Source organism: Uloborus diversus, chromosome 4, assembly GCF_026930045.1.
Source record: "Uloborus diversus isolate 005 chromosome 4, Udiv.v.3.1, whole genome shotgun sequence".
Classification (NCBI taxonomy): Eukaryota; Metazoa; Arthropoda; class Arachnida; order Araneae; family Uloboridae; genus Uloborus; species Uloborus diversus.
In genome coordinates, this window is record NC_072734.1 from 39,665,932 (window position 1) to 39,678,666 (window position 12,735).

Consider the following 12,735-nt stretch of genomic DNA (forward strand, 5'->3'; position numbering starts at 1 on the left):
AACAGAGAAAAATTGCTTACAAGCAATTTAAGGGTAGTATGGAAAATTGAGTACTCTAACATTTTGAAATCCAAAAGAAAACTAAGTCGTTTTATACATTATATAAATATTAAAAGAGTACAGTGTAATTGTCAATACTTTCAACACCAAAAAGGGAACTTAGGCACTTGTCAGGCATTTTGAGAACCAAAGAAGAGCAAAACTAAATTTCATAATAATAATAAGAAGAAAATGTGTAATTTCAAACAGTTTTAAGAGTCAAAAGGGAAATAAAATACAGTTGTAAGTATTTAGTAAGGAGCAAAAGGACAAAAAATGAAAGTGGAAAACCTTTTTAGAACAAAATTTAAAGACATATTAAGAACTTGAGCCGCTTTCAAACATTAAAGAAGAAAAAAATACACTGTGAAAAAATCCTGTATAATTTTACCGCAACATTTCCCGCCACGAGCGTTGCCACTTAACCAGCTGCTAATTTGGCTTAGTGCTGTTTCTGGTCGGTGCTGTGAATATTACAGCACATTGTTGTAAATTGCTCAAGTTGATGCTTTGAACTAAAAAAAGTTCTCCTAAGACTTTTATCAATAGATTTACATAAAAGAATTTACAGTCCGAAAAAATATATATACCCCGAACGAGAATGGGGATCAAACTTGTCTCAAGCGTATCAAGCCATCGTTTGAACACGTGATCACCGAGGCTTCTGGATCGCAGGTGACGCCATCATTATATACTCAAGCACACGTTGATGTTGCTGTTTAGCTCCACAGAAATTGGTTACAGCGCTTCCCATTGGTCACATGGCTCAGGTGATAAATAAAAGTTCCAATTTCACCAGCACGAAATGCTTTCAGACACGTTTACAGCTTTGGTATTTGCAAGTTGTTGTAAAAATTACAGCATTTTTTCGGCAATATACGTACTGGCAAACTTTTTCAAAAACCGAAAGGAAAGACATTAGGATCTTTTTTAAAAATTCCTATTATCATCTCCACTATTTCTGGCATCAGGTTGACGTTCAGACCAATAAAAAGTAAAGACTACAGTCAAGTGCCCATACTTGGGACACTATCCTAACTCGGGACATTTTGCCGAATTTAGTTTTGAGGGCTAGTACACCTGTCAGTATTTCACCAGTAAAGAAATAAATGGTGTTACAGAATAAATGAATAGTTATATTTTGAGGTTATGTGAGTCAATTTTGATGCATCAGCTTTGTGGTCGAGTTTAATAAATTTCAAAACAATATTTGATTTTTAAGCATGGAACTAACTTTGGTTACCTACTCTAACTCAGAAGCATTGGATTGAATTTGTTGTACATTTCATCTCGGCTATGTACCTGTGCCTTATTCGGGCAATTTCGTTTCCATTTAACTTGTTCAAAAATTTGAGAAATTACAAATACGCTCCAAACTTGAGACACCGTTCTAAGTTAGAGGACTAAGGCATAAAAAGTGTCTATACGGATTATTGAGGTAATTAAAAGTATAGCTGTATTAAGAAGAAAGTATAAATACATTTTTTTAAATGATGACAGTTCTGATGATAATAAATGCGTCATACCATAACAGGTGAGAAAAGTTGTCATTGTTAAAAAATTGAAATCTATTGATGAGCAAAAGACGTTTTGCCAAAATATTACATATACGTTACTTCTACTACTGAAAAGGAATCTCAAAGTAGAGATGAGACTAATTTATTTGTTGTGAATTTCATGTATTCTGAAGGAATGAAAGTGAATGTGAAATGAGAAACATGGAAAGCTAAAATAAACTTCTTTAAAATGATAGTTGGTGTCCCTACTATTATCTATTGCTGCATACATGAAAGGAAGATCAAAATGTTAAGTGTCCCAAGTTAGAGCTGGAGTTCCCTAGTTTGGGACAGTGAACATTTTTTTGAGGGGGGGGGGGTATTTTTAAAGGGGCATATCTACACATCTATACCTTGTCCTGAGATGAAGTACTAAGGCACATCCAAAAAATAGAATACTTCGTTCGAATGGAAAACATATGATTAAGATGCTACTAAATGTAAAAGTTCAAAACTATCCCAAGTATAGGCACTTGACTGTTGTATAGGAAAAGACCGTCGATAATTAAAACAGCATCTTCAAACTTGTCCAAAACAAAAAATAAAAATCTTAGGGCAACTCTCAAAGAGGGTCTCTATTCATGTCATCTTTTTTTTGTCAGAGAAGGCGTAATTACTCCAATACGGTCTAAATGCTTCTACATAGAATATCTATTTGAAATCGAAAAGCAGTAACGAAAAGAAGGTTTACAGTTTTTTACTTTAGAACAGGGATTCTCAAACTTTTTTGATTCACAGAACCCTTTGACAAAATAGAATTTTTTCGCGGCACCCTAGTCCTTCTCCATTGTATGAGATAAATGCGCTAAATAAGGCCATCCTAATGCTCATAACCAAATATCACGCTCATTTATAACTGAACTGACCCCAGCTCTTGTACATTCCTCAGATGGCCTTTTCGGGCCACAATCTACTTTTCTAGAATTTCTAATCATAGAAAACAATGATAATACACAAAGACATTTTTCTCTTCGAACTCGTCTACTACACTGCTCGACAATTGCTAAGGAACAAGTGATTTATGCAAATTTGTAACTCAACCACCTGGCCAATGGCGATAAATTCAAGTTCAGATGGCGTAGTAGACCAAGACTCGTTATCTGTATGAAAGATAGTGCATACACGCTCAAAATTCGTACGAAAATTCACGCTGCTTGGTTTTTAACAAAAATAGTGCTGGATGTTAAAAAAGGTTTTTCTCTGAAATTCTGTTTGGTTCTTGAAATACTTAAGAGTAAAATGTCAGCAAGACATCATAGAGTATCTACGATCGTGGACGAGTGGTTGAACGACTAGAAGCAGGTCAAAGTGTCACCACTGTGGCTGCTGCAATGGGTGTATCAAAAAGTGCCATCTCCCGATTAAAGACGGCCGCTGAAGGTGGAAATGTTGTGCAAAAGCATGCCGGGGGTCGTGGTAGGAGCGCCACACCTTCAGAGGATCGCTATGTAGCCCTTTGTGGCAAAAAGGAACAGAAATTTTACTCGTGGACAGATAACCGCAAATCTAACAACCGCCACCGGTGCGCATGTTTCTGCAAGAACCATCTCACGGCGAATAAATAATGTCGGTTTGTGTGCACGGAAGCTCGTACGTTGCATCCAAGTTCAACTACGCCATCGTCGAGAGAGATTACGCTGGTGTAAGGAACATGTTGGTGTGATCATCGAAATTGCTCTAGAGTGATGTTCTCTGACGAATCTCGTTTCAGTGGGACAAGTGATTCTGGTCACCAACTACTGTGGAGAAAGTGTGGAACACGTTATAAATTTGTTTGCGAACGTGATCGGTACGGCCCAGGCGTCATGGTGTGGGCAGGCATCATGCACAATGGCAGAACACAGCTTCACATTTTTGAATAAGAAAGCGATACGTCGGGAATGTATTGCAGAGATGCTATACTGGACCATGTTCGTCTTTTTAGGGGGACTATCGGTCCAGATTTTCTCTTTACGGACGACGATACACGGCCACACTGGAGCATTGAAGTGTCAGACACACTGCAAAGTGAAAACATTCTCTGTATGCAGTGGCCTGCTTACATTCCCGACTTAAATCCGATTGAGCTTGCCTGGGAGGCTCTTGGAAAACGTATTGCGCGAAGAACCGTCCCTCCCAGAACAGTACAAGAACTCAAATCCGCATTGAGAGAGGAGTGGGAAAACATCCCCCAAACACTCCTCAATAATTAGTGGGGAGTATGGAAAACAGATGTAAATTGTGCATCAGTGTCCCCCGTAATCATACATCATATTTAGGTACTCATGTCTCCATCATTCTGACTTAGATCATTTTTTTGGTGTTCTATGAAAATCATCTAAGTAGGCTTATTTTTTTATTTTTAAGTTTTTACTTCATTAATTCAGTAATATCTGTATTATTTTGTACTTATAATAAGGACACATCCTCCCTACTAACTATATATTTCGTTTTGTTTCTTTAATCATTATCTATTCTTTACTGTTCCAAAAAACGTAATTGTTCCTTAGCAATTGTCAAGCAGTGTACATAAATTAGGCTTCAAGAACAATAAACAACTTTATTTTTTAAGCTAAAGGGTGTTTTTTTTAGAGGTATAGAACTTTAAGTCGGGAACACTGTTTGATCTGTGGGCCATTTTGATAGTTGTCACATGTTTTGTGTTTAGTTTGGTTTGCCATTTCATCATGAATAGACAACAGGACGGTGCAACATGCCACACAGTGTGTGTCACAATTGATTTATTGAAAGAAACTTTCGGTGAACGAATAATTTCTCTTAATAGAACCGTGAATAGGCCTGCGAGATCATGCGATCTAACTACGCTGGACTATTTTTTGTGGGGCTGTGTGAAGTCTCAGGTCTACACCGATAATCCACAGACGATTGACGCCTTGGACAAGAACATTCGCCACATATCACTCACATACGGTCCCCATTGTTGCAAAAAGTGATAGAAAATTGGACTTCCCGATTAGACGCTCTCCAAGCCAGCCGAAGAGGCCATATACCAGAAATCTCATTTAAATAAAAATGGCAAAGAATCAGCTTTTGAATAAAGCCAAATTCATGGCGATTTATATCATTTAACGGTGTTTTATTTGAACCTAAAGTTCTACACCTCTGAAAAAAACACCCTTTAGTAAATTACAGTGAACCCTGTAGAAACAAAACCTACCGTAAAAAGAGATAAGATAGTTTTGACATCTTTCTTCTGTAATAATTATTGCTACATTGTTGCATGGTAATCAAATACTGCTTGTTGAAAAGGCTCAATCATCAGTCAGGCTTTGTGACGACGATGAAGACACGATATAGCAAATTTTTACTATGCTACATCAAAAAAAAAAAAAGAGGCTGGCCTTTATTTTTCTACATGGCCTTATTTGAAGCACCCACCTAATATGGATACTACGGACACTTCGCGGCACCCCTTGCTTTTTCCTACGGCACCCCAGGGGGCCATGGCACCCAGTTTGAGAACCCCTGCTTTAGAAAAAATAACCCTATAATATCTCACCTCAATAGGAGTAATGGCACAGTCGATGTCCACTTCTTTTTGGCGTATTTCCTCCAATACAGAGATTAGCTCTTTTATTTCTTCGGTAGTCTCGAACGGATGAGTCAACTTCTGCATGAAGCCTTTCACTTCTTGGTTACACTTCTGCATATGGGAGTAGTATTTGCCGCGACAAGCTGAGCCAAAAGCTTCGCACCACTTCCAAGACTCCTCTTTCAATAGCTTCTTCACCGGAGCTGGGCAGAGGAAATCATTTTCATTCTATTTCGGCGAATTACACATGTTTTTTTTTTTTTCTATTTTTTTGCTTCAAAGAATAATTATTGATATTGGCACGATAAACAGTGATACCAACCTGCTAACTACAGCTGATCGGACACCAGAAAATATTTTAAAACAATATACATCATGTGTAAAAAGTAAATCCATCTAATAAGTTTAGAATATACTTTGATAAAGAAAATATTTATCAATAGTTTCGTGTAATCAAGTGCAGGAAATTACTGCTGCTTCCAGTATCAAACGTTTTCTTAGGTTTTAGCTGAGAATCAATTGTTTAAAGACACAAATGATAGGAAGCTTTGGAATACTCCTCTTGGTCTCTTGCGGCTTTGATAACAAGATCGTTGGTAATTAACAAAAGAAAGGGGAAGATAATAAAATACGTTGGTGAGTTTAGAATTTAACTGAAATAAAATTACCAGTGAAAAGTTGACAGTATTTTATATTATGTTTCTTTATTATACAAGCGAAACACGGTAAAAGGAACTCAAGAGGACATTTTAGAATCAGTTTGTCTTATCCGTGGTTCGCCTTATACGAAAAACAATACATCGCAAACAATAATTCAGGAATCGCAAAAATTGTTCGTTTAGGCAGTAATTCATTTTAAGCATGATCGAATTATCTATCCAATTTATTTAGAATGCAATCTTACCCAGGAAGAGTTTAATGCATCCCACTGTCATATTCTGGGGCTCTAAGTCGATTTTGTCGCTAACCTGAAGATAGAATTTTATTTTGTCTTCAAATTCGATCAAGTCTCTTGTAACGGACGTGAAGTCATTTATTTCCTGCTCTCTTTGTTTTGTCCACAAGTGGCTATACTTGGAAAATACTTCCATGCAGTTTTCAACTTCCTATTGCAAAAAAGAAAGTGGAATACACTTACCGTTAGTTAACAATTAAATTCTCAGTTATTAAAAAATAATGCAGAGAAGTAAAAATAAAAGATAGAAGCGTGTTCTTGAAACTATTGTATTTAAATCAAAGAATTCTTTAAAAATAATTACAAAAGGTAAACTGCAGAAAGCTGACGCTTAAAGACCCCACCTGATAAAATAAAATCTCTTTGTTCCATAAAGTGACGTTCACGAGTGCTTGGTGTTTGACGACAGTTTAAGTTAATAGATAACAATAGAGATTGTGCAGATTTGTGACGAAGAGCCCAAGTAGCCTTAAGTTAGTTTAAAGTGTATTAACTAAAGACAATCGAGATTTAGCAGATTTCCAGAAGAAAAGCACAGCCTCTGTTGTGACGACAGGTAAAGTTAATTGACGACAATCGATATAGTGCAGATTTGTTAAGAAGAGCACAACTTTTGCTTTGACGACAAGTAAAGTTAGTTCACAAAAATCGATATAGTGCAGATTTGTGAAGAAAAGCACTGCCATTGCTTTTTGACGACAGGTAAAGTGAATTAACGACAACAGAGATTGCTCAGATTTGTGAAGAGGAGCGCGCACATCTGCAGAATCTCGATTGTCGTTGCCTTTGCTAACAGATGAACCGCATTGATAGTGCAGTCGTTTAGGGAAATTTTGCTCTACTTCATATTTTTAAAATAAAATTTTTCTTCAAACGAAACTTAAGACTGCCCAGTGCACAGTGCGGCCACAGCTTGGCTCTGTAGGCAGCCCAGCTGTGCTGGAAATTTTATAATTTTAGTTTCTGAGTTTTCATTTTACAAAAGAAGTTGACTTCACTAAACACAGCTGCTTGAATAATCCAATAATTCCAAAGTTGCTGTTTGGAAGTTATTCTTAAATGCTGATTAAAAATTGTAGAAATCTTTCGTCCTGAATTCCATTATTCAATAAAATGTTAAAAAAAATATAGAAAACTCATGATGCTATAAAATGGTTTTGAACACTAAGAAATTATAATATTTTTAGTTCAAAGATTAGATTTATATTAACAAATAATTTAATTTGTATACATTTCTCAAATGGATCAAAATTACCCTAAGTAAAAGTATAACTTCGAACCAAGTTAATAATTCATTTTAAATGGATTTTATAATTGTGATTTTTTAAATTTTGGATAATTATACAATTCTTTTGAAATTTCTCTTTGGTATTATATCAATAGACGCTTTTGTCTAATTAAAATACGAGTAGGGCAGGCAAATAAAAGGAGAGAAATTATAGATTAGTTACCTTGAATGACTGAAAAGCTTTTGTTGCAGATGGAGCTTTTTTATTATTTATGTTCAAGATTTCAGTTTAAAATATCATGTAATTTTAAACATTTGTGACAGATGACTTTTGAAATATGTACCGACTTTTAAATCACTCGTGTTTGCAACGCATAAAGATTATTCCAAAAACTAGAATATAGAATGATCAAAGTTGAATTTACCAGTTTAGTATTTTTCAAACACGTTTGAATAGAGCCTAAGATTTGCAAAAGCTCCTTATCTTCGGATACTTGTCTATAAAGTGTGAACAGTGTCCCCGCAGACTCGGATTTAGAAGAAAGAGTTTTGCGTGGACCTTCCAAGCGACTCGTTCGACGATCGTTCCGAGAGGGTTCCTGGAGGAAGAAAAATGTGAAGAGAACATTCATGAACGAAAAGAAATTTAAATAAAACTATAATAGCTTGAATGGCAAATTATGATTTAAAACATCCAGCTTTGAAACTTGGTTTGAAACAAATTGGTTTAAAATTAAAAAAACTAATGTCCGATGGGTGGGGGGGGGGACGGTCCCACATTGTCTCCTTACCAGTTGCATCCAGGGCCCGTTTAAGAAAGAGGGGGGCCGTACACCAAGCACTTTTTCGGAACTCTCTGTAGTTGAACTTCGCAATTTAAGCCATTGATTAAAATTGTTTCAGCCATTTGGAGGTTCCTAAAAAGCGGATGCCACAGGCCACTGCCGAGTAGGCCTATTTAATAATCAGTCCTGGATGCAGCCCTAGGGCATTACACTTGAGAATGGTACCCATTGATTCATGTGGCGTCATTATCGGCTGATGTAGTTATCACTTGAGAATTTGACGCCTAGTTTCCCACCACATGGAGGCACCTGGGCTCTTATGGCTCGAACTGCACGATGGATTGAATTTTGCTGAGAGCATCCGAGACCGAAAGATTATCAAAAGATCTTTAACATGCAAATAATCAGGAAGAATGGCAGCAATCGATTTTTTGCTCCTTAAAAATCACCGACTTGGGTCAGGTTTGAGTCTGTAAACTTGGACATGGGAGACCAATGCTGTACCATTACGCTACTCTGCAGGTGAACAAATGCTAAAAAATGATTTAACTTCAGGTGTCGGCCGCATGCCGCATGGCATAGTGGTAAGGGAAACACTTTTGTTAAAATGCTAATAAACATGAAATTTAAACTGCGATAAAATATCGCCATTTTTTTAAAAAAGTGTACGTTGCAAACACAAATTTTTTGCATTTTAAGCCTGTACGAAGCAATGAGAGCAGGCAAGGATGAGTTTTGACCTTGTGCAGCATTCTGGCGCGGGAATTGTTTGAAGCGTCATTAAACTTCATATAATAAACAAGAAGTTTGTCCTGAGTCAGACGAGCCTACTGGTTTTTCTACCAACACTGAATCTCTTTCTCTTTAATCAGTGCCGGATATTCAATTTCTCTGAACCGGGGCAGAAACCTGGAACTGTCGGATTTAGCCATTTTCCTTCAAGATTATATATGCCGCATGTTGCTCTTCTCAGCAAGTTAGCTGACATAGGAATAAGAGGAAAAACTTTACTTTGGGTTAGAACTTGGCTCACTGGTAGGAAGCAAAGAGTAGTTGTGAGCGGAAATCATTCTAATTGGAGTGATGTTTTAAGTAGGGTTCCTCAGGGATCAGTTTTAGGGCCTCTTTTGTTTATTATATTTATGAATGACATCAATGAAAATATTTCTGGAAGCATGAATTGTTTTGCTGATGATGTAAAAGTTATGGGGATTGTCGAAAATGAACAACAAGTAAAACAGCTTCAAGAGGATTTAGATCATATTACTAAGAGGGCAGATAAATAGGGTATGGCAGTTAATGTAGGGAAATGTCAAGTGCTACACTTAGGTCATAGAAATAAGCATATGAGATATCGTTTACAGTGTTCAGTCATAAATCAGGAAAAAAAATGTTATGGACCTGGGTATCTTAATAAATCAGGACTTCAAGTTTAGTCAACAGTGCAGTATTGCTAGTAACAAAGCCAACAAAATGCTTGGATTTATCAATAGATCTATTTCAAACAAATCTAAGAAGGTTCTTCTGCCTTTATATAGGAGTTTAGTAAGATCTCATTTGGAGTACGCTGTTCAGTTTTGGTTGCCTTATCTGAAGATATTTTTGTATTGGAAAGGGTTCAAAGAAGGGTAACTAAATTAGTAAGGGGACTCTCAGATTTAGATTATGATACCAGACTTAATATGGCTTAACATGTATAGCCTGAAGCAAAGAAGAGTCAGAGGGGACATGATTCAGTTATTTAAATTTATCAAAATGAAAGATGTAAATGGATTAAATTTTTGCGGGGAAAGCAGAACAAGGGATCATTGTTTTAAGCTATATAAATCTCAGGTTAACTTGGAAATTAGGAAAAACTACTACTCTAGCAGGGTCTCGTGGGCACTTGGAATAGCTTACCGGAAGGGGCGGTAATGAGCAAGGGTGTGGATAGCTTTAAGAGGGCCATTGATCTTCATTGGGGACTAATTAATTGACTAGGACCAGCCTAGCTGGGCCCAGAGCCTGTTGCTGGTCGTCACATTTGTATTTGTATTTGTTTTATTCCAAAGTCAAACTCTGCCACGGCTGCAGAGTGGGAGTCGGACTGATTTTGGAGTAGAGGAGTCGGAGCCGGAGTTGATTGAAATTAATAAGAAAACGAAGCAATATAGTAATCCTGCCTCAACTTTTCGACAAAAGTGAAATATCAGAGCAAGAAAAATCTAAATTACTCAAAATCTAAATTGTCCCGTAATAAACCACAATCAGCAGCGCTTGCTGATCATTTTGAAGATGAAAGCGTATGGAGCAGTACTTTTTGATTTATTATGCATTCATTTTGTAATTTAAGTGTCATCTATTTTCACATTGTATCTAGAAATCTCCCACGTAATGGAAGGTCAAATGCTTTCCATGTGATTTGCTGCGGTGGTTGTAAATAATGTGTTTTCGCTGTGTTATCGGAAACACGTTTCATGGTTACAAAAGAGTTTTCATATTACAACACATATATTTTTAGATGTGTATTCTAGGAACGAGAAATGTTTGAACTATTTGAATAGCTTTTCAGTGTCCACATTACATTTTGAGTTAGGCTGGTTTTATCTAATTTCTTTATTTTCTATTTTTTTTCTTTAGTTTATTATTTGAGTTATTTACAAGCCTTTCACGACAACAGAAATCTTTTTCTTTTTTTCTTTTGCTTTAATGAAGTTTTTAAACTCTATTTCGCAATATACTAAGTATTAGGGGTTTTTTTTTTTTTTTTTTTTTTTTTCTATTTTACCTGATGAAGTCTATTGAATCATTATGGTTGCTAATTTCCAAAGTCGGAAGTTTTTTGTGGTAAAGGAAAAATGACTTTGACGCCAAATTTAAATTCACAAGGGAAATATTTACTGGTTCATAATTATACTAATATCGTTGGTATAAAAATTAAGAGCTTAAAAAGCTCATTAAGTTTATTAAAACAGTAACGAGCTTGACATTTTTTTTTAAAATTTCTAATGATAAAAAAGAAGAATTTTGGAAAGCATATCCCGTTTTATTTTTATAACAAATCATATTCACTTACTATTTTTCCCATTGTTCTGTCTCTTTTACACTTATACGCCAAAAATTTCATTCACTTTATATTTTAATTTTTTGCATACAATCTACTAAAAATTATGAGCTAATACAGAAAAATATAGAAGCAAAACATCATTATAATTATGATTTGAATTCTTTAATTATTTTCATGCACTGATTTGCAGTACTGACAACTTATATTGAAATCGAGTTAAAAATAGAATGACGTCAATTCTATATTCAACAGAGATAAATAGGTGATTTATTTTAAAAGAATGCGACATGTTATTGCACCAGATTCCTCATTATAAATGCCGCTGAATAGCGTCTGATGGAAGAAACACCTGTTCGTTTCTTCCAAAATCATTTTCGCATTTACTGTTACAGTATTTTAAAATCTGAAAGTCATTTTTAATTCAGTGGTTATTCTGGTACTACTGTACTCTATTCACGGAATGTAAATGGGCCGAAAGAAGGTAAACAGATTGTCAGAAGGTTTGCCGTTATGGCCACTTTTGGGGATTTTCCCTGAATTTAAAAAAAAAAAAAAGCTATAGCATTCGCATTCTCTGTCTGCTTGGCACAATTTTTTTCTTGTCGAAGCCAAACACGTGATTGAGATCGCCAAAAGATGCATTTTTTTTCTTTATATCTGGTTTATTTTTCCCGTGAACGTAGTACAGGTCATTGACAAAAAAACTTTGTAGAGACAAGAATGAAAACTTATGATGCATAAAATATCATTTTGTCTTTCGTGTGTACGGAAAAAGACACATCGGTGAAAAACTAACTAAACGTTTCCATAAAAGTTCCCCAAATAAGTTCACAACGCGATTATAGTGCTTTCATGAAATGGTTTACACTGTTTGTGATTCAAATATTTATCACTCAACAGTTCTGTTCCTCAGAGCCAGAGTGATGTAAGTCCAAAAACTGCGAATTTCCGTTTCTTAGTGCATTGTATGTAGAAGCCTATTCCGTACCGAGATATAAGAAAATGGATTCTTAAAAAAGAATCGATTTAATTTTTTTACCAGAGTGAAAAGAGCGCGCGTCCCATCCTTTGCATGCTCTAAAAAAAGTTTAGCCTCACGTTTGTAAAATTATCATAATGTCACTTACGTTCTTCTGACTCTGAGCTACCGAGTTGTAGCGTCTCTATAGACTTTTAAAAAAATCCCCACTCAAAAAGATATGAAGATGAATAGAATAAAAACTCAAACATAAGGCTTGGCCAATATGCAGAGACGATAGATTTTAAGTTGTCTCGTTTGTCTTCGATTATTTCTTTATTTTGCGTTTCTCATTTAACTGATATTTCAACTTCTTCTTTGATTTTTAATAAATTTAAACATTAAGATAATATGCTTTATCATTTACAACCTACAACAGGTTTTCAAAATCAATATTATAGTCAAAAACTTTTTTTTTCAAGGAAAAAGTTTTATTTTATTGCAAAAACCCGTCAGATACAAAATTTTTTTAAACTTTTTGCAAGAAATAAATTAATTAATTAATTAATTAATTAAATTATTAATTAATTAATTAATAAATAAAATAAAATTTTTAGAAGTAACCCCAAGCATTAT

General features: G+C 35.4%; 1 protein-coding gene across 1 annotated transcript in view; it reads right to left on the reverse strand.

Moving 5' to 3' along the window:
• Positions 1-12,735, reverse strand: part of LOC129220057 (dynein axonemal heavy chain 5-like) — a 274,414-nt gene that overhangs the window by 223,174 nt on the left and 38,505 nt on the right. The window contains exons 14-16 of the mRNA XM_054854398.1: positions 7,805-7,909; positions 6,032-6,095; positions 5,095-5,330 (exon numbers count right to left, since the gene is read on the reverse strand). Coding sequence (XP_054710373.1) covers positions 5,095-5,330; positions 6,032-6,095; positions 7,805-7,909 — 405 coding nt within the window. The remainder of the gene's footprint in view (positions 1-5,094; positions 5,331-6,031; positions 6,096-7,804; positions 7,910-12,735) is intronic.